Source organism: Lytechinus pictus, chromosome 4 (assembly GCF_037042905.1).
Source record: "Lytechinus pictus isolate F3 Inbred chromosome 4, Lp3.0, whole genome shotgun sequence".
NCBI classification, from domain to species: domain Eukaryota; kingdom Metazoa; phylum Echinodermata; class Echinoidea; order Temnopleuroida; family Toxopneustidae; genus Lytechinus; species Lytechinus pictus.
The window spans coordinates 269612-292639 of record NC_087248.1 but is presented as its reverse complement, the minus strand read 5'-3'; the positions used below and the strand labels follow the sequence as shown (position 1 = coordinate 292639).

The 23028-nt window shown below is 36.1% G+C and overlaps 1 protein-coding gene across 3 annotated transcripts; it reads right to left on the bottom strand.

Moving 5' to 3' along the window:
• Window positions 1-1593: 1593 nt before the first annotated feature.
• Window positions 1594-22740, bottom strand: LOC129259213 (cilia- and flagella-associated protein 298-like). Of its 3 annotated transcripts, none has more exons than XM_064098036.1 (8): window positions 22674-22740; window positions 14165-14337; window positions 12618-12785; window positions 11302-11369; window positions 9685-9843; window positions 8247-8378; window positions 5787-5882; window positions 1594-5300 (listed from the first exon to the last, which is right to left on the bottom strand). In XM_064098036.1, exons 2-8 carry the CDS (start codon window positions 14301-14303, stop codon window positions 5190-5192), a joined length of 873 nt encoding a protein of 290 aa, XP_063954106.1. In that variant the 5' UTR covers window positions 14304-14337; window positions 22674-22740; the 3' UTR covers window positions 1594-5189. The 3 variants fall into 3 exon arrangements, with proteins under 3 accessions (XP_063954106.1, XP_063954108.1, XP_063954107.1); XM_064098038.1 differs by having other exon boundaries at window positions 22498-22677; XM_064098037.1 differs by having other exon boundaries at window positions 22616-22677.
• Window positions 22741-23028: the final 288 nt, after the last annotated feature.

Genomic DNA, 23028 nt, shown 5'->3' with positions numbered 1-23028 from the left:
TTTTTGCCTTTTGAGACTTTCATTTAATCTCTATTTAGGCTATTTACAGAGAACCCTCCCTTGCGACTTAGTGTTGTTTTTGTGGCTACTTGCATGTCTTCTTTTTAACGCAAAAGAGATGGTTTTGAAAGGGGGGGGGTTGTGAAACAGAGAGAGGAAGAGAAAGGGGATGGCGAGTGTTTGTCTGTCATGAAATAAAATGAAATGGGAATTTAGCCCAAATGCGAGTTGTTTTGCACTATCAATAAGGAGCAATGGATCATTTCTCAGCTAACCATAGGCAAGGATTTAAATGAAATTGGTGTAAGTTCAAAAAAAAAAATCTAACAAGTGATGTGAATTTATTAAATTTGTAATAAATTGTGGAAGATGTTCATGATACACCATGTGGTGATACCTAGATTGACTTAAGAAAAAGTGGAGAGGTAGATGTGACAAGGAGGGGGTCGAAAAAGTCAAAGGATGAAAGGTAGAGTATTCTTTTTTGGAGATGAGTAGTCTTTGAAAGGATTGTAAACCAGAAAATGTGAGAGGCTTGAGTAGTCGGAGAGATGAGAGTAGGTTGGCTTGAGTCAACAAGTAGAGTTGTATAGCACTAGAGAAGACTCAATGTTTCAGGCAGATTGACTTTCCCTGGGAGTATTAGGGATAAACGGGTACTCCCAAGCTGAATAGAATACCTAGATAATGTTCAAAGAGTAAAATTCTAAAAATTTCACCAAAGTCTGATAGAAAATAATGAAGCTATGGAATTCTAATGTTTGGCTATATTTTGTGAAAATAGTTAATGCATGACGTCATAGACTTGTTTCATAAACGTGATAAAAATTGATTTGCCATAATTTTCTGTTTCCTGGTTCAATTTTAAAGGGATACTCCAGACTGGAGATATTTATATCTCAATAAATAAAGAAAATTCACAAAGCAAAATGCTGAAATTTCATCAAAATCGGATAACAAATAACAGTAATTAAATTTAAAGATTTGCATTATTCCGTTGAAACAGTTCTAGGCATGTCTTTATGAATATCCATTAGATGGGCTGCTGATTTCATATCCCCACTTGTTCTTTTGTATTTTATTATATGAAATTAGGTTTATTCCAAACTTTTTCTACCAAGAACTATAACAATTGGATTGACAACTTATTAAGTGCAATAGTTATTTAAATTATTGCCGCAACTTATTTCATTATAATGGAGACACATCACTTGCACATGTATGAAATAATGAAACATTTATGATTTCATGTACCTGTAAATTACAAAGGAAAGTGGGGATGTGACATCAGCAGCCCACCTAATGAATATTCAGGATGAGTGCATATAACTGTTTTCACAGAATACTGATATACTTTAAGATTCAATAACTTTGTTATTTGTTATCCAATTTTGATGAAATTTCAGCATTTTGCTCTGTAAATTTTACTCTATTTATTTAGGTATAAATATTTTCAGCCCAGACCATCCCTTTAATGAATTTTTCTGTTTTGTTTGATTTTACCCTTTCTCTTCATATCAAATCACCCTGCAGTACCTCTCGACCTTTACCCTACTGAATAGTACTGATGATAGTAACTACAGACAAAATATGTGAAAAGTACATGAATATTTAATAAAGACACACTTAATAAAGATTTGAGGCAATTATTACTCAGAACACATTCACAGTGCATCTTAGATTAACAGTAGGATGGCATTCATAAACAGGATGAAATAAATATACAGGGGTGTAAGTGGTCACAAATAAAAAGATCTGAAAAAAGCTGAAGAGTGTTGAAAAAGTCTGAAATAGAAAGAGCTCCCATACTTTTTGTACAGAGGAAAGCCAAAAATAAGTTGAAATTAAGCTGAAAATCAAAACAAAAAAATCTGAACTCTCACACCCCTGAATATAACAATCAGAGCTTAGATATACATGTTAACACCAAGTCTAGTTTTATAGTGGGGTATTGGAATGATGTGAAATCACGACCAAAATGATAACAAGGTTTGCAGGCTCTTCTAACAACTGAATGCCATACTTAGCTTATAATGGTAAACCCAAGCACATACTTTGTCACTGCCTACAAGAACTAACCCGAGAGGTTAAATTTAATCAGAGATAATTAAACAAGTGGAACGCCTCTGGCAGTCTCGCCTGCATTACGCAATTTAATATAGCAGCAGTGCTAACTTTGAAAACTACTATAAAATAATCATTCACAAAAACACCATTCATATGGTCAAATACACCCATGTCCACATTTCATTCACTCTATCCATAAACTTTCAAAGTTATGATGGCAATTCAACAATTACCCCAACATGGCCTAAGTTTATTGACCTTAACTGACCTTTGACCTTGGTTTTGTGACCTGAAACTCACAGGGGATGTTTAGTGATACTTGATTACTCTTATATCCCAAGTTTTATGAAATAGATCCATAAACTTCAGAGTTAGGATGGTAATTCAACAAATACCCCCAACACGGCCAAAGTTCATTGACCTTAAATGACCTTTGACCATGGTCATGTGACCTGAAACTCGTACAAGATGTTCAGTGATACTCGATTACTCTTATGTCCAAGTTTTATGAACTAGATCCATAAACCTTCAGAGTTAGGATGGTAATTTAACAAAGACTCCCAACACGGCTAAAGTTCATTGACCTTAAATGACCATTGACCATTGACCATGGTCATGTGACCTGAAACTTGCACAGGATATTCAGTGGTACTTGATTAACCTAATGTCCAAGTTTCATGAACTAGATCCATAAATATTCAAAGTTATGATAGTAATTCAACAAATACCCCCAACTTGACCAAAGTTCATTGACCTTAAATGACCTTTGACCTTGGTCATGTGACCTGAAACTCAAGCAGGATGTTCACTAATACTTGATTAACCTTATGCCAAAGTTTCATGAACTAGGTCCATATACTTTCTAAGTTATGATGTCATTTCAAAAACTTAACCTTCGGTTAAGATTTTGAAAATAATTCTCCCAACATGGTCTAAGTTCATTGACCCTAAATGACCTTTGACCTTAGTCATGTGACCTGAAACTCAAGCAGGATGTTCAGTAATACTTGATTAACCTTATGTTTAAGTTTCATGAACTAGGTCCATATACTTTCTAAGTTATGATGTCATTTCAAAAACTTAACCTTAGGTTAAGATTTGATGTTGACGCCGCCGCCGTCGCCCTCGGAAAAGCGGCGCCTATAGTCTCGCTCTGCTATGCAGGCGAGACAAAAAAGTGAACCTATTTTTATATTCTAATTGGACTTGAGTATCTACAAATCTTGAAATATTCAATTGTATTAAATTGATTAGATAATGAACTATCATGGTACAAAAAGAAAGATTTAAACATATCAAATTCAATCACTTATTTCAGTGCTCCCCATAGCCTTTAAACATATTCCCGTCATCTGAAATTCTATTGGGACTGTTGATAAATTGGTGACAAGTTGTTGAAAATCACAAAAGAATACGAGGCTATGTTACCATGGCAACACAATTTCTGACACACGCACACAAAATGGATCTTGCACATCTTTACCCCAAGACCAATGTGTGTGCCAACTTTCAAGAGAATTCCTTAAAAACTGATGAAGTAGTTTAAACCACAAGACTTTTACCTAATTTTTGCAAGGGCAGCACAATTTCTGACAAATGCAAAAATGTGTGTTCCACATTTCATGAAAATTGGTTAAAAACTGACAAAGCAGTTTGATGCACAATATTTGGAATGGACTGCCCATACACTTATTCCTATATATGTACCACCTTCAACTTTGTAAGGGGAAGGTATAATACTGAGCAATACCATGGAATAAGGCTTGACAATTATTAAACAAACAGCAGAAGGGGGGGGGTATAAATTGACCCTCCCTTGTATAAAATTAAGCTATTTTCTTTGTGATAATGTACAGCTTTAGGTGCAATCATTGACTTTAAAATAATTGAAAAAGGAATGTTGGGGTCACTAAACATTATTCAATGTTTAGCAATTCAGTAAAGAAAAAAAAAACCTGCTGCAATTGCATAGCTTTGTGTACAAACTGATATGAAAACATGCAAAATAATCATCAATACAAATTCATATCAAATACATGATACCAAGATAGATCCTTGTCATTTGATTGGTTGTTTGATATCGATCATTTAGCCCATTTTACAATGACATCATCATTCATGCAATTTTGGATCCATTCATTGTGCAATTTTGGATCCATACGATTCTGTCCATTGCATGTCCGCCGAGACCTCAAGCACTGCACATAAAACATTTTGTTTACATTGAGTATGATACACAGACCAAATGTAATTACCTTCACTCTCATTTCAAAATTCATATTGCTAAATGACAAAGATTTATTTTTGTGGCATATAATGTTTTTTCATTTGTGCAATGAAAGATTACTTCATTCAAAGAGACAAGAAATATTCTGTCCATTGCACTCATAGACATTCATTATTTGTATAATAGTATAAACTTTCTCTTCATGACAGATAAAATTTCTAATATATCTCCAGAGATAACTAACGTAGGAACTCGCCACGACAACATTTTGCTGGTAAACGCCAAGCTGGTATGTAACCAATTAATTACCTGGGGAACATTTAATGCTAGGTTTATCTGTCATAGTGGCTGACCTTATAGTCGACAGATGTTACTCTCTGGCCTTTTTATAAAAGTGGAGACAATGGCAGAGTGGGGATTTGAACCCACAACCTTGCGATTATGAGTCCAATGCTCTCACCACTGGACCACACGACCCCATAGATCATTGTATACATGTACATCACAAGACGGCCCCAAGACTGCTTTTGTTTCCATTCCATCAATGATCAGTATCATTGGGAATGCTTCAAGAAAGGACTTGTCAGATATTTTATCTGAACGACAGTTACTGTAGTAACAGAGCTTCTAAGCTGATCAATCAAGGAAAGTTGTCAGATCTAACAACTTTTTGGACAAAAATGTTGATGAAACATTCCCCTGGTCATCAATCAGTAAACAGGTCCAAATACTTCCATGAGCTTTTGGTTCTACATTCACACTACCTCCAAACTTTATAGTTCCAAATCAATGGTCTGCAAAGTTAGTGCTCTTAGTAAAGATCTGCCTTGAAAGGACATTGACATTCCGGATTCTTCAGGTCATGTGGGAGAGTTCAGGTGAGGTCAGGTCAATCTCATCGAGGACCCCATTTGACGATATTGATCCCTTGCAGTTGACTTTTAAGCTGATTGGAATCTGCCCATGATGAATTCAGGTAAGCATCTTCACTTTCTTCTTGCATTTTCTGTAAATAAAAACGAAGTTCAAATAAATGTATTAAATTCCAAATAAAGTTGATTGCAGAATACAATGAGTTAACTCAGACATCTCTCTTTACATGTCATAGAGTTACATGTAAATAAGACATTCAACGAATAAAAAAATATGATAGTGGACAAGTCCATTGTTTTATAAATTCCTTTCGATAGCTTGAGCAAATCATAGAGTGAAACATACAACATGTACTTCTGTGTGAAATGAATCAAAATCAGAGACAAAAATTATAAAATTATGAAGTGATTCATTCTCTTCCCTTGTAACCACATATTGCACTCACAAAACTGCAATAATAACTGGCATTCTTCTTATGAAATCAATCCATTAGTATTGCAAACTTCATCCACTCAAAACTTCTATCTCTATAAATCTTCGACTAAGTAATCTCAAGAAAAGTCAAATAATTTCACCCTCCCCTTTCCCCTCTGGAATTAAGTCAAGTTTTTATTTTCACCTTCCATTCTTCTTGTTTTTTGTATGCATGTAACATCATCTGTTTTCTCTCGTCTTCACTGAATACAGCTTCTCTTGCTGGCGCTCCTTGTCCTTTCTATGAATATTACAAAAATATAATATAAGGAATGAAAGCCAGAGCCAAACCTTTCAGGATGGAATCTAGCAAGCATTGTTAATCTTCACAATTTGGTGGATTCACAATACTGTGTGCCAGCTATAGGTTGCAGCAGACAGGTCAAAATTCACAATGCTTTATGACAGCGGCGTAACAGGGGTCGGTGGCCAGGGGGGGCAAGAGTCAAAAATTTCCCGGTCATATCATGGAACAGGCAATGGCGTCATAAGGCAAAAATTTTGAGGGGGTGATATGGCGTATCGGGCAAATATATATATATATATATAAGCGAGCGAGCGAGCAAATTTTTTTTGACATTTTTTTTGCAAAAATCCAATTTTGTGATAGATTTTGACATAATGTTAAAAAGATGATACCATATTCACCCTCCTCTCTTTCCTTTTTTGTACGCCACAGTGAACAGGATTTTTGTTATGATTGTGAGCATCAGGGCGAAGCTCTATATGCTCGAGGGGGCCGAGTATGGCGCTCCTGGCAAGAAGTAGCTTAATATAGGTCCCGAGCGAGCGAAGCGAGCGAGATAAAAAATCACCTTTTCATGAGAATCTAACATGAAGATAGATTTTAACGTGATATTCAGAAAATATTCAGAACTTTTGGGGGACATGGTTCAAACTCATCCATATAACAGTGCTTTATGGGTGGGGTCCACGGCAGAGCCCCGGAACCTCTTGATATCAAAGCCATTTTAAACCTTACAGATGGCCACTTATTTTAATCAAATTGCGTGTATATTTTTATATAGCTTTAACACAACACATAAATTCAATGCAGTTGTGTATCGTAATCATCCAAATATTGTGAGGGGCACACCATAGCAAATGTGGGAAAATTTGTAAAAAGTCGCCAGCGAGCGAAGCGAGCCAGAAAAAAAAAGGCCTGTTAAAATTAAATTCTAATTATGTGATAGATTTTTACATCATTATAGCAAATATCATGTCATATATTTTTTTTCATTCATCTCATTTCGCTGCCTCCTTTATTTTCTTTTATTTCCCCTTGGCTGTGGAACCATCCCCCGGTACGCCAGTGCTTCAACGTAAAGCTTAATGCAGGAAGGGTCCATATAGGGGCCCGTTATAGAACCCATTAAAGGTTACAGAGGAAGAGCCCCCACTGCACGGGGTCTTGACTCTTGGACAGAGCCTTTGGAGATTTAGCAAGTTTATGATAGACTTTCATACGACATTATGCTATATACCATCCATTTTTCTTCCCGCTCGTTATCTCAATCCTCGGCAGCCCGGTAGTGTACGTTATCTTGTCCCTATTCTTTATTTTCCAATTTAGATTTTGGCTAATTCCATTCTGCCTTTATTTCCCGCTTTTGTTTGCCTTTTTGTCATCTTTAATTTATTTCCCTGTCTTACTAATCATGCTAACGTATTTGTATATCGGGCGAACTTTTCTTTCTCACTTGTTGTTTTTTCCTTCCTTTTCGCGTTATCTTTCCGTTTTCCCTTTTTTAATGTTTTTTCTTAGTTTTCTTTTCCCTTTCCCTTTACCCTTTCCCTTTTTTTCTTTCCTTTCCCTTTCCCTTTTTTTCTTTCCTTTCCCTTTCCCCCCTCTTTTTATTTTTCCAGTTTTTTATTTATTTTCCCGGTGAGCTCCGCCAGGGGGGGCAGCTTGCCCCCCTGCCCCCCTGCCCCCCCGCCTGTTACGCCACTGCTTTATGAGTAAAAGTCAACATCTGTTGCATGCTATGCATGCATGCCATACGATATGCTGTTTACCAGGGTCCAGGAGAGCTTGGAGAGAAATTTATTTGCGAAATTTAGACCATTTTCAATGAGTTTTTCCTCCGCTTTTGACTTATGGTTTTCATTATATCATAGTCACAGTGTGCGCTGCCTGCACCTGCTTGCGATGTCGACCCGAAGTTAGATATTAGCCTGTCCACTGCAACCGATAGATGGTACACCGTATTGTGAATCCACCGAATTGCAAGAGTCAATATGGGGAGTGTGGGAAGGCTGCCAAGAAAGAGACATGGTGCCTTATAGTAGGATTCCTGCTAAAAGATGAAAAATGGAATTATGCTAAGGTGCTTTACAAACATCAATTCAGTCAAAATAAAACAGATACACAGACACGCAATTAAAAAAAAAATATATAAAAGTAAGATATGTTAAGGAGATGCTTTGTACAAGATAAAATAGGAAATAAAACTAGAAAATTATGCTATTTTTGATTAAAATATACATGCTTGACATTAATTACTCTCTTGTATCCAAGCGCATAAATATAGAACTGCAAAGAGGCTAGATACTGTATGGTTTGAAAAATAAAATGTTACACTATGATTACAAGTACAATACATACCTTTTGCAATTTAGCAATGATCTTTGTCTTTTCATTCTTTCCAATATAATCACAAAGTTTTTTCCCTCTGTGCATCTCTTTACCAGAAAACCAGAGTGATGTGCTGTCTTCCTCAAGGATTGATAAAGATGCCTGAAAAAAAGTCACATAACAAAATTGGTTCAGCATCTTTATAAATAGTCAGAGCTCTATCTTTTCTGCAGGAATCCTATAGGTGTCTTTCAATCTTATTTTATCCTCATTTTTCACCATAAAAAAACAATGGGCGTCTGGCAAAGTTGGGCAGAGGCTCATCACAGGAAAACAGTTTCAAAAGCCTCAAAAGGCTTTCAAAGAACCCAATTGCCTTGTTTATAATAAAAGTCTGAGGATCAGCGACAGAAAGGTTCTTGGGGGATTCCTGCAAGAAAGATGTTTGGTAAAGTACCTTATGATATAATGTATACCAGTATGTAAACGTAATGCAAACTATCAAAGGACTGCCAACATTGTAAGCCTACAGACAGGGACAAAGGATTACAAAAACATTTTTAAAATAAGGGCATTTTTCTATGGACAAACTCACAAAAATATGGACAAAAGTAGATTACTATTTATAGTCCCTATTAAAAAGGGGTAATTGAGAAGTATGATATGCCCATGTTTCTGTACAAGATGGAAAGTATGAAAATAATCTTTCATATTCATTATTTCATGTTTAATACCGACATCAGTAACATACTGTACTGATCATTATTTGTATTACAAACTCGAACATAACAAGTTTCAGTATAAAGTTAATATGTACACATGTACATGTATGCTACATCTGTGACCAACTTGAATGACTGTTTTGTTTAAGTTTGTAGATTTATTCAATTTATTGATTTATTTAATTTATTTACCACTTGTGGGATGGAACCCCCTATCAGCACATGCTGTTTTTCGTAGGGGTCCATACACACAACAATAAAAATGTACAATATACAATCAAACATGGTAATGACAAAAACACAAAATCATATGACATAAATCATAAGAACATACAATAATGGTGAAAGAAAACAAAAAAAAAACAATATGATAATAAAAGCAAAATGTAATATATTCAACACAATAAATGTACATGTACACTCAAAGTAAAGGAAGCTGGTTATAACAAAATTCATATTGTTTTGGTTACATCTTTTATACATATGAATCAGTGTCATCCTGTGTCTTTGACTATTGGATAGCTTGGACTTTGCCTTGGCATTGAGGCTAGGTCCTCGGACGTTACCGCAAAATATTGACCTTGGTATCAGCTATCTGGCTTTACACACAACACTGAAAAAGAATTTACAGAATAGAAGTGATATGCAATTGTTATGTGGATGACAGATAATACACAGAATGTTCTGCTTCTTGTAGCTTTTACACACAGGAATCACATCAGATATTAAAAAGGCATGATACAAACCTGAGTTCCATCCAGTTCTTCACTGCCTTCAAACTCCATCCTAATAGGATCATGAGGGGGTAATCCCATGGGGTAAACAATGGTAACTGCACCCCTTAACTGGTCTAAAGCATCCTTTATCATTGGTTGTGTTACACACACATTAGCAGATGCTTGGTTCTATATTGTGAGAAAAGTATTTAAAAAACATGCAAAGATGTTCTGACAATAGTTGAATCTGAAATTGTATAAAAAAATTTCAAGGAGTGTTTACACATGGCCATACCATCCCAAATATATGTGACTCTGGTAACAATTGTTTATAAACTCAAATTACATATTATTGTCACCATTTTAGTGTCCCAAAAGCCCAAAATATGAAAGTCTTTTTTTTTTAAATCTCCAATGCAGGGTTCCCATAGAAATTTGAAAACAGAATTTCATGACTTTTTCATGAATAAATAGCTTCTTTCCATGACTTCCTTTCTGGCACGGTTTTCAAAATCACACATGTTATGATGGCCTCCACCTCTCCTCACAGCCATCTGTTCCACATCTTACTCATGCCATGTATGTACATCTATTATCATTTGTATATGGGCTGTTTTTGACCAGGATACCATTTTAGTTTTACCAACACCCAAAATTTAAAATTCTCTAGAAATGAAAATGAAAATGACTTTTCACAAACTATCCAAATTCCCTGACTTTCCATGACCACAAATTTTTCCAGGATTTTCCATGACTGGTTACCCTGCAATGGTTACACCCGACTCCTTATGTATTGTACTACCAATGTACAGGAATCAACAATTAAATTAACTCAAATATCTATGGGCCCCGTCTTACAAAGATTTAACGAATGATCTGATCAACCACAAATATGGAAAGCCAGCAACGTCAACATCTAAAATGCATATTTGTTCAAAACATTTTCTAGCTATGATGGTAAGTCATACATGTATATTAATTGCTTTCTAGAAAATACAGTGTGCTTTTCATTGCTTACAAAGGACGTTGTGCAAATTTCCTGGAGAAAAATTATGACATTGTTGGATTTCCATGTAATTTTGGTTGATCGAATCAATCGTAACTCTTTGTAAGAACCGTCTTACAAAGAACGCTAAACTTCAAACACATTTATCTCAATATTTGATTCTCTGTCTCTTGAGTCAGTATGTGGAAATGGTGATCAATTATATTATTTAGATACCAGTGAGAGATTGATAAGAGGTACTGAAACTTATCACAACTATTATGTATTAGCTTATTTCAACTTTGAGTTCAATTAGCTGCTGAAAAACTACTGCATGACAGACATATGGGATAGGAATGTCTAATATGAGTCTCTTATAGGAAAATGAAATGCAAACCAAACCTATGTATAAATAAAAGGCACAAGTACATGTACTGTACATACAGTTTGTATACTCTGTATACTCTTTGGTATACTCTGATCATGAGAGAGATATTGGATCTCAAAGCTCAGCTTACATGTACTTCCCACCATGTGTGAACTACTGTAAGAACCTCTAATATTACTTCATTTTCAGTATACAACTGATTCAAGGCTCTTGCACAAATGATTTATCATTGCACTCTGTTAACATAATGATAAAGACAATAAAAGGATCTTACTTTTGAAATGATTTTCTTGGCTTCACTGACTGTCTTTGTCAAAACTTCTTTCATTTTCTCATTTGGAGCTGAAAAAAAGAAAACATTCCAAAATAGATTAAGCACATTCTAGTGTCAACCTGTATCCGAGAACAGAAACAATCAACTTAAATACTATTTTCGGATTGAAAACATTTTCTATATCAATACTATACATGTATGTCAACCAATGAAATATCAGAAGCAGATATGATAGCAATGTTAGACTCCCAACTGAGTGGAGAAAGTGCATAACACTGAATAACCAGAAAGGAATTATCCTTTATACTACATGTAGAACTAACCAGAAAATTTTATCAGAGTGAATTTGAGACAGCAAGAACCAGACATAGAAATAAATAACACATGAGCAATACCCAAGTTTAACAGTTGACAATATCAGGACTATGGGGTCAGATATGGGGAGGAATATTGACAGATTATTGGATTAACTCTGCATCTGGATAACCTGACCTTGATATGCACCTGCTATTTCTGTTTGTAAATAATGTATTAAAAACAATAGTCGTGTAGTACATGTAGTAGTAGTAGTAGTAGTAGTAATAAAATTTACAATAATATTAAAGGGGAATGAAACATTTGGAAGAAGTAGGCTTGTGTCGAAACACAAAAGTCAGAGAATAAGAACAAAGAAAGTTTGAGAAAAATCAGACAAATAATGAGAAAGTTATTAGAGCATTTGAATATTGCAATCACTAATGCTATAGAGATCCTCCCATTGTCAATGCGACAAGGATGTGTGATGTCACATGTGAACAACTTTCCCTTTGATGGACTAAAAAATACCCCCAAAATGTCAATTTTTTCCTTTTTCTTATGGTGATACAAACTCTTTATCCATGATGTATTTAAAAATCTGCATTACATGCCCTCCTATGGAAAGAACACATGATCTACTGATAGATGTGATAAAAGAGGCAGATATAAGGTAATGGGGAGAGTTGTTCACAAGTGACATCACACATCTTTGTTGCATTGCCAATGTGAGGATCTCCATAGCATTAGTGATCGCAATATTCAAATGCTCATAACTTTCTCATTATTTGTTAGATTTTTCTCAAATTTTCGTTGATCTGTTTCTTTGATTTTTCTGTTTTCACACAAACTATCTTGTTCTATAGGTTTCATTCTCCTTTAACAATAATCTTTTTACAAAATACCATACCAATTCCATTGACATGACTGTCAATCATGAATTTAGTAACAAGAACTTGAGGAGAATAAAAGAAAGAGACAGACACAAAGCAGAGAGGAGGTTGTGTGAGGGGATGGTTTACCTTTGCCGTTTCTCCTGCCAATAGGATCCTTACATTCAACTGAACCTCCACTTGGTTCACACTTCTGTCCCCATTCATCAACTAGCTTGAGATCAATGATCTGATCATCAGTCAAACCTTGCATGTTAGGAGGTAGTGTAGTACCATGCTCAGACAATTCATTGATTTCTACAATCACACAAAAAAATTAGAAATACATATTCAATATCACACAGTATCAATACAGTCTGCTGTGCAAACTCTAGTTTAGGGTCTGAATGTGCAGTCTATAATGCCTTGTACAGTATACTGAATGCCCTCTTAGCAAGTTTTGTATGTGCTAGTCTTTGCACGGAGACCCACTTGTTGATTAAAGTTTCAATCAGGGTCTGTGCCTGCAGACTAGTATTAACATCAAAGTCTACCTCCACAGCATATAACCATTTGGTCTACATCATACTTTCCATTTGGTATCATCAAAGTGGGTCTGTTTAAATCAAGACCATACCAATTAACCTGACATGGAATCTGTAACACGGAGCTTACCAATCATCGTAGAACATTTTTTTCTATGATAAATTCCATTGACTATGTATGCGCAATCAATCATAGATATCAAGCGGACAATCAATCTCTAAACTTTGTGAGGAACATTACGGGACCCTGGTCTGACACCACTTCATCTCTATGATTAGATGAACTGCTTATGAATAAAATATTAATATGATTATTAAGGACTAAATGGATAAAGTGGAAAAGGATCATAGACCATCTGAGCATTTATAGGCTAAATGACAGTTAGCCCAAGTGATAAGTAATACATGAATTTGTAAAAATTAAACAAGCAGGGCAAATTGCACAAACAGCGATGCGAAACAATAATTATTCAATGGTTCATGAAAATTTTTTGGAAAAAAGAATGGCTCTTGAAAATTGAAAATGGCTCTGGTGATTTTCTTCAAAAGGCTACCTAAAAAATGGAATTTCAACACTGATAAGATCAAATCATGGTTGGACCAAACACTGATTGATTGTTATACAAAATTGGTTTAACCATTGTAATAGAGATGACATGAGAAATAGACTTTTAGAACAAGAGTCATATAACCACCTCCAACGCATATCCATGCAAATTGATTATCTTTATTAGAACATCACTCATTTTGAATCATTGGATAGATATATTTATCTTTAAGTTTTGTATGCCAATAGTTTCCTGAAACGAGAAACAAGAATGTTAGGGCATCGTTGGGGTGCAAATGAGATGGTAAATAATGTCATACACATATCACCAGTACATCTTTATTCAAATTTCTTGTTAAACCAATCTACATATATGCACAACATTGCTTCACTACCAACAGTGTTATTAAAATCAAAAAGGCTAAACTGAAACCCTAACCCAACATTCAGACTATGAATTGCAAACTTGATCAGAATTTTAGTGCCATCTGACGAGTCTACATGCAACTGACACATCAATAAGTATCCAAGATCATATGCCACCTCAATACCCTTCTGCTGCAGTACTAAAATAGGTTTTAGTAAAGAGTGCACTGTGAACTCACCCGAACATATTCTCTCCACTTTGAGTCTACCATTATGAATGAGGATAAGTTGTTTGATCAGATCATCCAATGGCTGCTGAACTGTTGTCTCAAACAAGAACTGGCTCTCATCGCCTCTCTTGATGTGTAACTTAACCATAGTGCCCTGGTAATCTAGAATCGAACATAAACACCTAAGAAAAAAAATGAAGTCAATACAAATTTGAAAGAGCATCCATGAAGTATACTTTGAACGTGCATAATTTTTAATGCCACTTTGCAGGTATAACCTTGTACTGAGTGACGCCTGTGTGATGAAATAATGTTACCCTTGACATGTACTCTTTTCAGTGCGAAATCTTTTTCCTTTTTTTAGCTTTTATGAGTTCAACAAAGTCAACCTGGCAACATATGTATATAGCATAGAAAGACTCTTGTAACATAATGAACTTGTAATGGCAGCACTTATCTGTTTTCTATAGAAAGACTTCTTGTCATAAAATAGCAGGTCAAAGATACTTAAAGGTCAAGTCCACCCCAGGAAAATGCTGACATGAATGAATAGAGAAAAATCAACCTAGCATATTGCTGAAAATTTCATCAAAATCGGATGTAAAATAAGAAAGTTATGACATTTTAAAGTTTCGCTTATTTTTCACAAAACAGCGTTACACAACTAGGTGAGTCAGTCGATGATGTCCATCACTCACTATTTCTTTTGTTTTTTATTGTGTAAATTATACAATATTTCATTTTTTTTTACAGATTTGACAATAAGGACCAACTTCACTAAACCATATAGTATTAAACAATGCTAATTCCATATGTTCAGGGAGGAATTGCTGTATCGCTTGATAATAAGGAGAAAATTAGAACATTTCATATTTCATATTTCATATAATAAAATACAAAATAAATAGTGAGTGGATGACATCATAGTCTCCTCATTTGCATACCAGCAAGGATGTGCATATAACTGTTTTGTGAAAATAAGCGAATCTTTAAAATGTCATAGCTTTCTTATTTTACATCCGATTTTGATGAAATTTTCAGTGTTATGCTTGTTGGATTTTTCTCTTTTTATTTAAATCAACTTTTTGTTGGGGTGGACTTGTCCTTTAATTGTATTAGTCTGGAAGATATGATCAAAATTATGGCATGACCATCAAGTTGGGTACGTGTGCAATTTTTTGTTGTTGAAAGTTGTAGTATAGGGTGTCTACTTCAAGAATCCGATGGGTGCCACCTGGGCACCCTTGGACAAATTTTTTTATTGACGTCATAGGCCACGCCCACTTTTACACATACCTCTTAAATATGAATTTGATATTTTACGGAATAAACAAGTCTGGTATCAAATTAAAGCTAATGAAAAATCAAATGCAAATCTGTGGATAACTGGGCATTTGAATTATTAAAGCATAGGTTAGCTGAAGGTCATAAAAGGTCAAACTGCATGACAAATATTAGACAGCTGGCAGCCGTCTGTTTCGAGCGTTTTTTTAACACTTTTTAAAAATTTGTATTTCTTCGCGTACACAACGGCTCACGATCGTGATTCGTTCAATGGTGTTTGATCGTGACAGATCGAAAAAGAAAAAAATATCACGAAATCATAGAGGTTCATCCACCCAGATGGATGAAACACTACTTGTGATGCATTCTGGTAAACACGATAGCCTCGCCAGATTGGCAATTTTGTTTCGTGTAGATAAACGTGTACAAGGAATTAAAAAGTCCAAATGGCTATTTTTTTTTTGCTTATCTATAAATCTAGTATGAGTATCCAGAGCATCATTTATCTGCTTTCCACTTCCCTTACCCTTTCTCTTTCTTTTTTTTCTTCCTTGCGAAATTGAGTTTCTTTTGATTTTTTTATTTCTTCCTTTTTCCTCAGTCTTGGTTCTTTTATTCTTATTTCTTTAGGGGAACACTCCCATCCTCCTGAAATGTAAGGGGTATTGTACGCCACATGTGACAACAATAATTCTAGTGTAAGAAAAAAATAGTGAACAAAATGTTAAGTGTCAGCTGAGAAAAAGACTACAGTCGCTGGATCACGGAGCTTCTTAATATTATGCTTCACCGGAAACAGGTAGAAGCTTTTTTTATCCAGCTCTGTGGTCGCCATGCCACTGTTCAGTGGGTAGCTTTCTTTTATTCAGCACACGAAGGCGTGTTACGGTCCTTACGTAGGAGACTATGGGCCAGACAAGAATAATGAAAAATTTCCTGATGATTATACACGATTTTGAAAACAATCTTACAATCAAGGACGATATTTCACTCATTGGAAATTGAAATCCTGTTAAATAAAAGTACACCAAATCTACGTTTGGGTCAACACAAAAATTGGTATGAGTCAGACTCTTTTACTTCGTGCGTTGCTATTAAAAAAAGAGACTGGAAGCGGCACTGGTCTAAGAACAGTCCCACCCTGTACCTTTCCCTGTATGGCGAATGGTCGGGGCCGGGGTGTACAAGTGGCTCACGTTAGTGAATGATTTTTACTCTCTAGGAGCCTTCTGGCTAGTCAACCTAAAACCCAGGATTAAAGTTGTAGAAACTTTGCACGCAAATATTTCAAATGGCTGTTTCAGTGTTTGAAAGCGATTGTCGGATACCTGTCCGGACAACTATACAAATTACGACAATGGCTTGCCATGCCCATGCCCACCATTTTTTTCAATTCGGGTACCTCAAGCGAATAATGTTCGTGCAGGCTCCACTCCACTTCACTACCGCTACACTACGCTCCACCTACCCGAACATCAAGACCCAAGTCTCGCTCTGACACTCCGAGTGACAAGAAAAGAAGTGAAATTACTTTGTGTAAAGTAAGAATATTACTAGTTTTAATTATTTTTAAAGATTGTGATGTTGCATGAATTTTATATTCCCCCCCCCCCCCTAAAATCCCATCTTTGTCACTCGGGAGTATCAGAGCGAGTTTTGGGTCTCGATGTTAGGTGGAGCGTAGTGTAGCGGAAGTGAAGTGGAATGGAGCCTGGAATGGAGCCTGCACGGGGTCTGGGGGTGCACGAACATCGCTTGAGGTATGATGGGGTGTCCAAACTTTGAGGACTTTTCAAAATTATTCATCAGGCTTAAATCTGTTCACAAAATATTAACAATTTATACAAAACCAATTCAAGTAATAGTTACATTGACAGCAAGATGGTAAACTATAAAATCTTTAATGAAAATGTGAAGTAGGTCAAGGGGTTTCGCCAGTATTGCGATCTCAAAATTCTATTCCGATGGACGAATCGGGCTGTGCTGGAAAACAGTTCTGAAAAAGTGTGACCCAACACTTCGCAGACCAAAGTTTGTGTGGAGATTTAAACAAAAACTCGAGCTCAAAAGGTGAGATATTTATATCAGATTGACGACAAAATGCTATAAAATCAGTTGGTACCACATTGAAGTCACATTTTTTATGATGTCTGCTTGCAAAATGAGAATATCAGATTTCTTCGAAACGGGCACTAACGGTGACAAATTTGCCGATCTTTTGTCAATATTTTCATGACTACTGAACTCATCCTAAAGAAACTTACATGGAAGGGTATTTTTAGGTCGCTTTTCATGTTGACGTCAGATTTTAAGGATATTGGCTAGATTTTGAGATAATGACCGTCCGCGAAGTATGGACACACACGAAATTTGGACTCACTGACACTGCCACTGGGACACTGCCATGACTGCCATACAATTCGGGTAGCCATCACAAAGCCAGGGAATTCTTCCTATCGGCATTGTTTGTTTCTAGATCTAAATCTATCTATTCCTTTCAAATTCTATATCATATTCTTCTCTCTCTCTCTCACTCACTTTTATTTAAAGGGAAATCCAACCCAAATAAAAACTTGTTTTTATAAGGAAAAGAAAAATCAGACAAGTTGATAGGTGAAAGTTTGAACAATATTGGACAAACAACAAGAAAGTTATGAATTTTTTAAAGTTGTAAATATTGGTAATCACTATACCCATGGAGACTTCAAATTGGCCCCATATGGGATGTCATAGTGATGTAAGGCAAGGACTACTCTTCCATGTACTCCAATACATATATTATTGTGGCTTTAATGTCATTTTTCCAAGAAGTTCTATTTCAAATTATATTCTTCTTTCATAAGGACATAAAACAATAAAAGTCAATGTACTAGTATACCTGGGTTATATTTAGATTACTGCCCCAGGGGAATGGGTACTTAGGACTAGGAGAAAACCACAAATCCCTGATAATAAAGTACATGGCCTATGCTATGGGAAAGTTGTCCTTGCCCCACCCACGGCTACATCTCAGCCGCAGAATACAGAATAATTGAAGGCACGGCGCATTCAACAAATAACGTTAATTTACGAAAAATTAATACGAGGACTTACAGAATGAAGTCCTCCTACGAAACTTACGAAACGATGTGAAGTCAATTCCTCATAATTTGATGAATATCCCTCAAAATGCGTCATTTAAGCGTTGATTTTTCTTCTCGTTGACAAAATACGCAAGCTACCTTTCTAGCTCTCAAATTTTTCGTCTAATGAGCAAAAAAGGGCGCGCGATTTATCTTCATATCAAAGACACTACAATTGAAAGACTAGACACAGAAATTATCTTACACGTAAATCGATGCAAAGCGTTACGCGAAGTCGGCAAAGTGTTCAATCTTTTTACTGCAAAGACTTTGGTGGAACGTTAATTGACAAACGAACGGTAGCACTTGCGGGGCTTTGTTCAAGGTACATAGAATTTTCTATATTTTATGTTTAATTTGTCATCGTTTTGAATATTTTCCAAATAGTATTATCGTCAGCAAAAATAATAAAAAAGTACGTTTTTTAAGTTATTGCATTTATTGGGGTCTCTTTTTTATCAAACAATTATTGGAATTGCGCATACAATGAATCATGAATCTAGTTTAAAAAATACCACCAAGCTGAATTAAGGTTGCGAACTGTATTAGCGCCACCAACGACCTTCCTTTTATTTCCGTGGAAGAGACGTGCGAAGCCACTTTCCAGGCGGAGGTAAGCGATTTTGCTCTTTTTTGTGTCCTTTTTAAATTAAAAAAATATGTTAAAAATTTATAATGGAACGCTTTCTACCAGAAAAAGCCCTGGTGAGTAGCGGAATGGGTTTCAGCTAAGATCATTCACGTTATGAAGCGATGTTAACGACAACTCTAAAATCGACTACAAAAACATGTTGGTTGTGCGAGGTCCGTATAGCATACATATACTAACCTCGCAATAGTGTGAGTGTCCTTGCCCCTTGTCATAATTTACTTACCTAATTGCCAATTTGAAATCTACATAACATAGCGATCTCAATTTTAAAGCAGCTATAACTATTATAAGTATGGTGAGACTACCACATATCGACCACCTCTTTTGAAACCGACCACCTTGCGTGCTTTAAAATTATTGCGTATTACAAACAATACGCGCGGGAGAGTAGGCGCAGTGTCCATAGAAACGGTAAGAATCGATTTTATGAGAAAAAAAAATCAACAAAAAGTAAAAATTTGGTAGAATTAATCAAAATTGTATTGACCAGACCCAAACCCCGCTGAAAAACCAAGAAAGCCGATAGGAAACGGCTTTAGAACAAATATCCGTCGTCAATCGTCGAATCATGTGCCGGAGCTCGCAGTGGAAGTAGTGAGACGATCATTTAGCATGTTGATATCATAGAACTGATTTGGAAGAGTAAAAATATTTCGCCATCGCGACAAGAATCGGCCGTAAACTTAGTGTATCGCTGGTGGTCGGTTTCAAAAGACAGGTGCAAATGAGCAAATGTAAAATCGTTGTATTCGTTGTTCGTCGATATATACGCGGATTAAATCGGAGTCGCCGAGCGAAACATGGGAATCTGATCTGCTCAATTTTCTGCACAAATGAGACGAAAACTGGGTAAAATTGATGAACATTTTCGCAGATACGATGCTTAACGTTAGAAGATTAGGTGGTCGATAAGGGGTAGTTCCAACCATAATAAAAATTATAACTTTCTTATTAATTATTGGCTATTGCTTGTCCGATTTCTTTCAAACTTTCACTATTCTGTTTAATTTATTTTTCTCCTTCCCAACACAACATTCTATGGCCAAGGCTGGATTCCCCTTTGAAACAGTGCTCACTGCACTGTCCCTCAGGCTCAGGCCTCACACCACAGTCACAGTACAGACTACAGCCTTAAAGTACAGCCAAGCCCCACTCTAGGCGACACCCCAATACTTACCCGCGTTAATAAACTGGGACTCCACTCACGCGCATTTGGGCCGCCCTAGCTTAGAACTAAGCAATATTATCTAGAAATTGTTAAACTCTAGTCATAAAATATGTTCTATTAAATAAATTGATAATGTTTAATCGGTACTCACCGGTTCTTTTGTTGCATTTTCAGACCATTTCTCACAATTCTTCGTAAATATTTGCGGCAAATTTTGTCGCCATAGACAGCTATACGTCCATCTTTATTAATAAATGGAGCGCCCTTTAAGATAGTTGTTAATGCCGCGGAGAAATCGTTAGGCATTTTGGCCTGTGTTCAAGGCGTTCTTTCTGTTTTATTTTTTATATTGAAGATTGTGCATTTGTTGAATAGCGCCGTCTACGTCAGGTATGAGATCGAGTGTATAAATACACTCTTCCAAAATAATTATGATTCCGACCTGGCGCTGTTTAACTTCAATCTCTTTCACCTAAATTAGCGATGAATACTAGCATTATAAAATATATATTATTAACGTCTGACAAAAAGAATAATCAACCGATCAGCTGACAAGAACGCGAATCACGTGATCTTCATATCAGCTTCGATCGCGAGTCAGAAGTGAAGAGCAACTGCCCAGAAAATCAGGAAAAAGCCGTGAAAATGTAAGTTCCCCTTCATTTCTTTCATTTTTTTGTTGTTGCTAACAATGCATTTACACTATAAAATTATAATTTAAATAAGAGAGAGAAATTTAGCTTGTACTTGTGATATAATATAGAAATATCCTGTTCTCAGAGATTTCTAACCAAAAATACTAGTGATGTCGCCTATGAGGTCCATACATGTAATGTTTGGACCTCATTGGTACTAGGAGTGCCAAGCCCAAGGCCACTCCTAGTACCAATGAGGTCCAAACATTACATGTATGGACCTCATAGGCGACATCACTAGTATTTTTGGTTAGAAATCTCTGAGAACAGGATATTTCTATATTATATCACAAGTACAAGCTATATTCCTTTCTCTTATTTAAATTATAATTTTATAGTGTAAATGCATCGTTAGCAACAACAAAAAAATGAAAGAAATGAAGGGGAACTTACATTTTCACGGCTTTTTCCTGATTTTCTGGGCAGTTGCTCTTCACTTCTGACTCGCGATCGAAGCTGATATGAAGATCACGTGATTCGCGTTCTCGTCAGCTGATCGGTTGATTATTCTTTTCGTCAGACGTTAATAATATATATTTTATAATCAGGGCTCGACATTAGCAGTGGCCCGGTGGCCCGGGGCAACCAAAAACGAGAGTCGGGCCACCAAAATTCTGTAAAAGCCAACACTTGGTGGCCCAGTCGGGCTACCAAAGTTTTGATAAATTGTAATGTTTCCTATTGTTTTAGGGCCACCAAATTCACTTTGCGGGCCACCAAAAATATGAAATTGATGATTTTGGTGGACTGATCGGGCCACCAAGAAAAAAAGTTAGTGTGGAGCCTTGTTATAATGCTAGCATTCATCGCTAATTTAGGTGAAAGAGATTGAAGTTAAACAGCGCCAGGTCGGAATCATAATTATTTTGGAAGAGTGTATTTATACACTCGATCTCATACCCGACGTAGACGGCGCTATTCAACAAATGCACAATCTTCAATATAAAAAATAAAACAGAAAGAACGCCTTGAACACAGGCCAAAATGCCTAACGATTTCTCCGCGGCATTAACAACTATCGTAAAGGGCGCTCCATTTATTAATAAAGATGGACGTATAGCTGTCTATGACTATGACTATGCCTATGGCGACAAAATTTGCCGCAAATATTTACGAAGAATTGTGAGAAATGGTCTGAAAATGCAACAAAAGAACCGGTGAGTACCGATTAAACATTATCAATTTATTTAATAGAACATATTTTATGACTAGAGTTTAACAATTTCTAGATAATATTGCTTAGTTCTAAGCTAGGGCGGCCCAAATGCGCGTGAGTGGAGTCCCAGTTTATTAACGCGGCTAAGTATTGGGGTGTCGCCTAGAGTGGCCCATGGCCCAAGAAAGGCCAGGGGCATGCACAGGCACAGCGCGCTCCAATTCCAAAATCAAGAAGGAAAAACATGACAACTTTTTCAACACACGGGACTTATCATCGAGAAATCACTGAAGTTATTCAGACAAGATGGAACACGGCATGAGCAAAATAGTGACTTGAAAATCAAAAATATGTGTGAATTGTGATATTTTAAACTGAAATACCACAGCTAAATGAATAATAAAACACCAAGTTCCTAAAATATTCAATTTCAATGCTTACCGGCGCGGCGGCGGCCTGTGTAACCACGGAAGCGAAAACCAAAATAGAAGCCTTGCGCATGCGTGATCGCGGCTCTTATATCTTTTTTTTTTTAATAAAGTAATTCACGGAGCAAAATACTAAAAATTTCATCAAAATCGTATAACAAATAACGAAGTTATTGATTTTCAAAGATTTGCATTATTCGGGTGAAACAGTTCTGGGCATATCTTCATGAATATTCATTAGGTGGGCTGATGTTGTCACATCCCCACTTTCATTTTTTAATGTTATTACATGAAATCATAATTGTTTTATTTTTTCATAAATGTCATGAATGTGTAAATGATGTGCATCCATCATGACGAAATAAGTT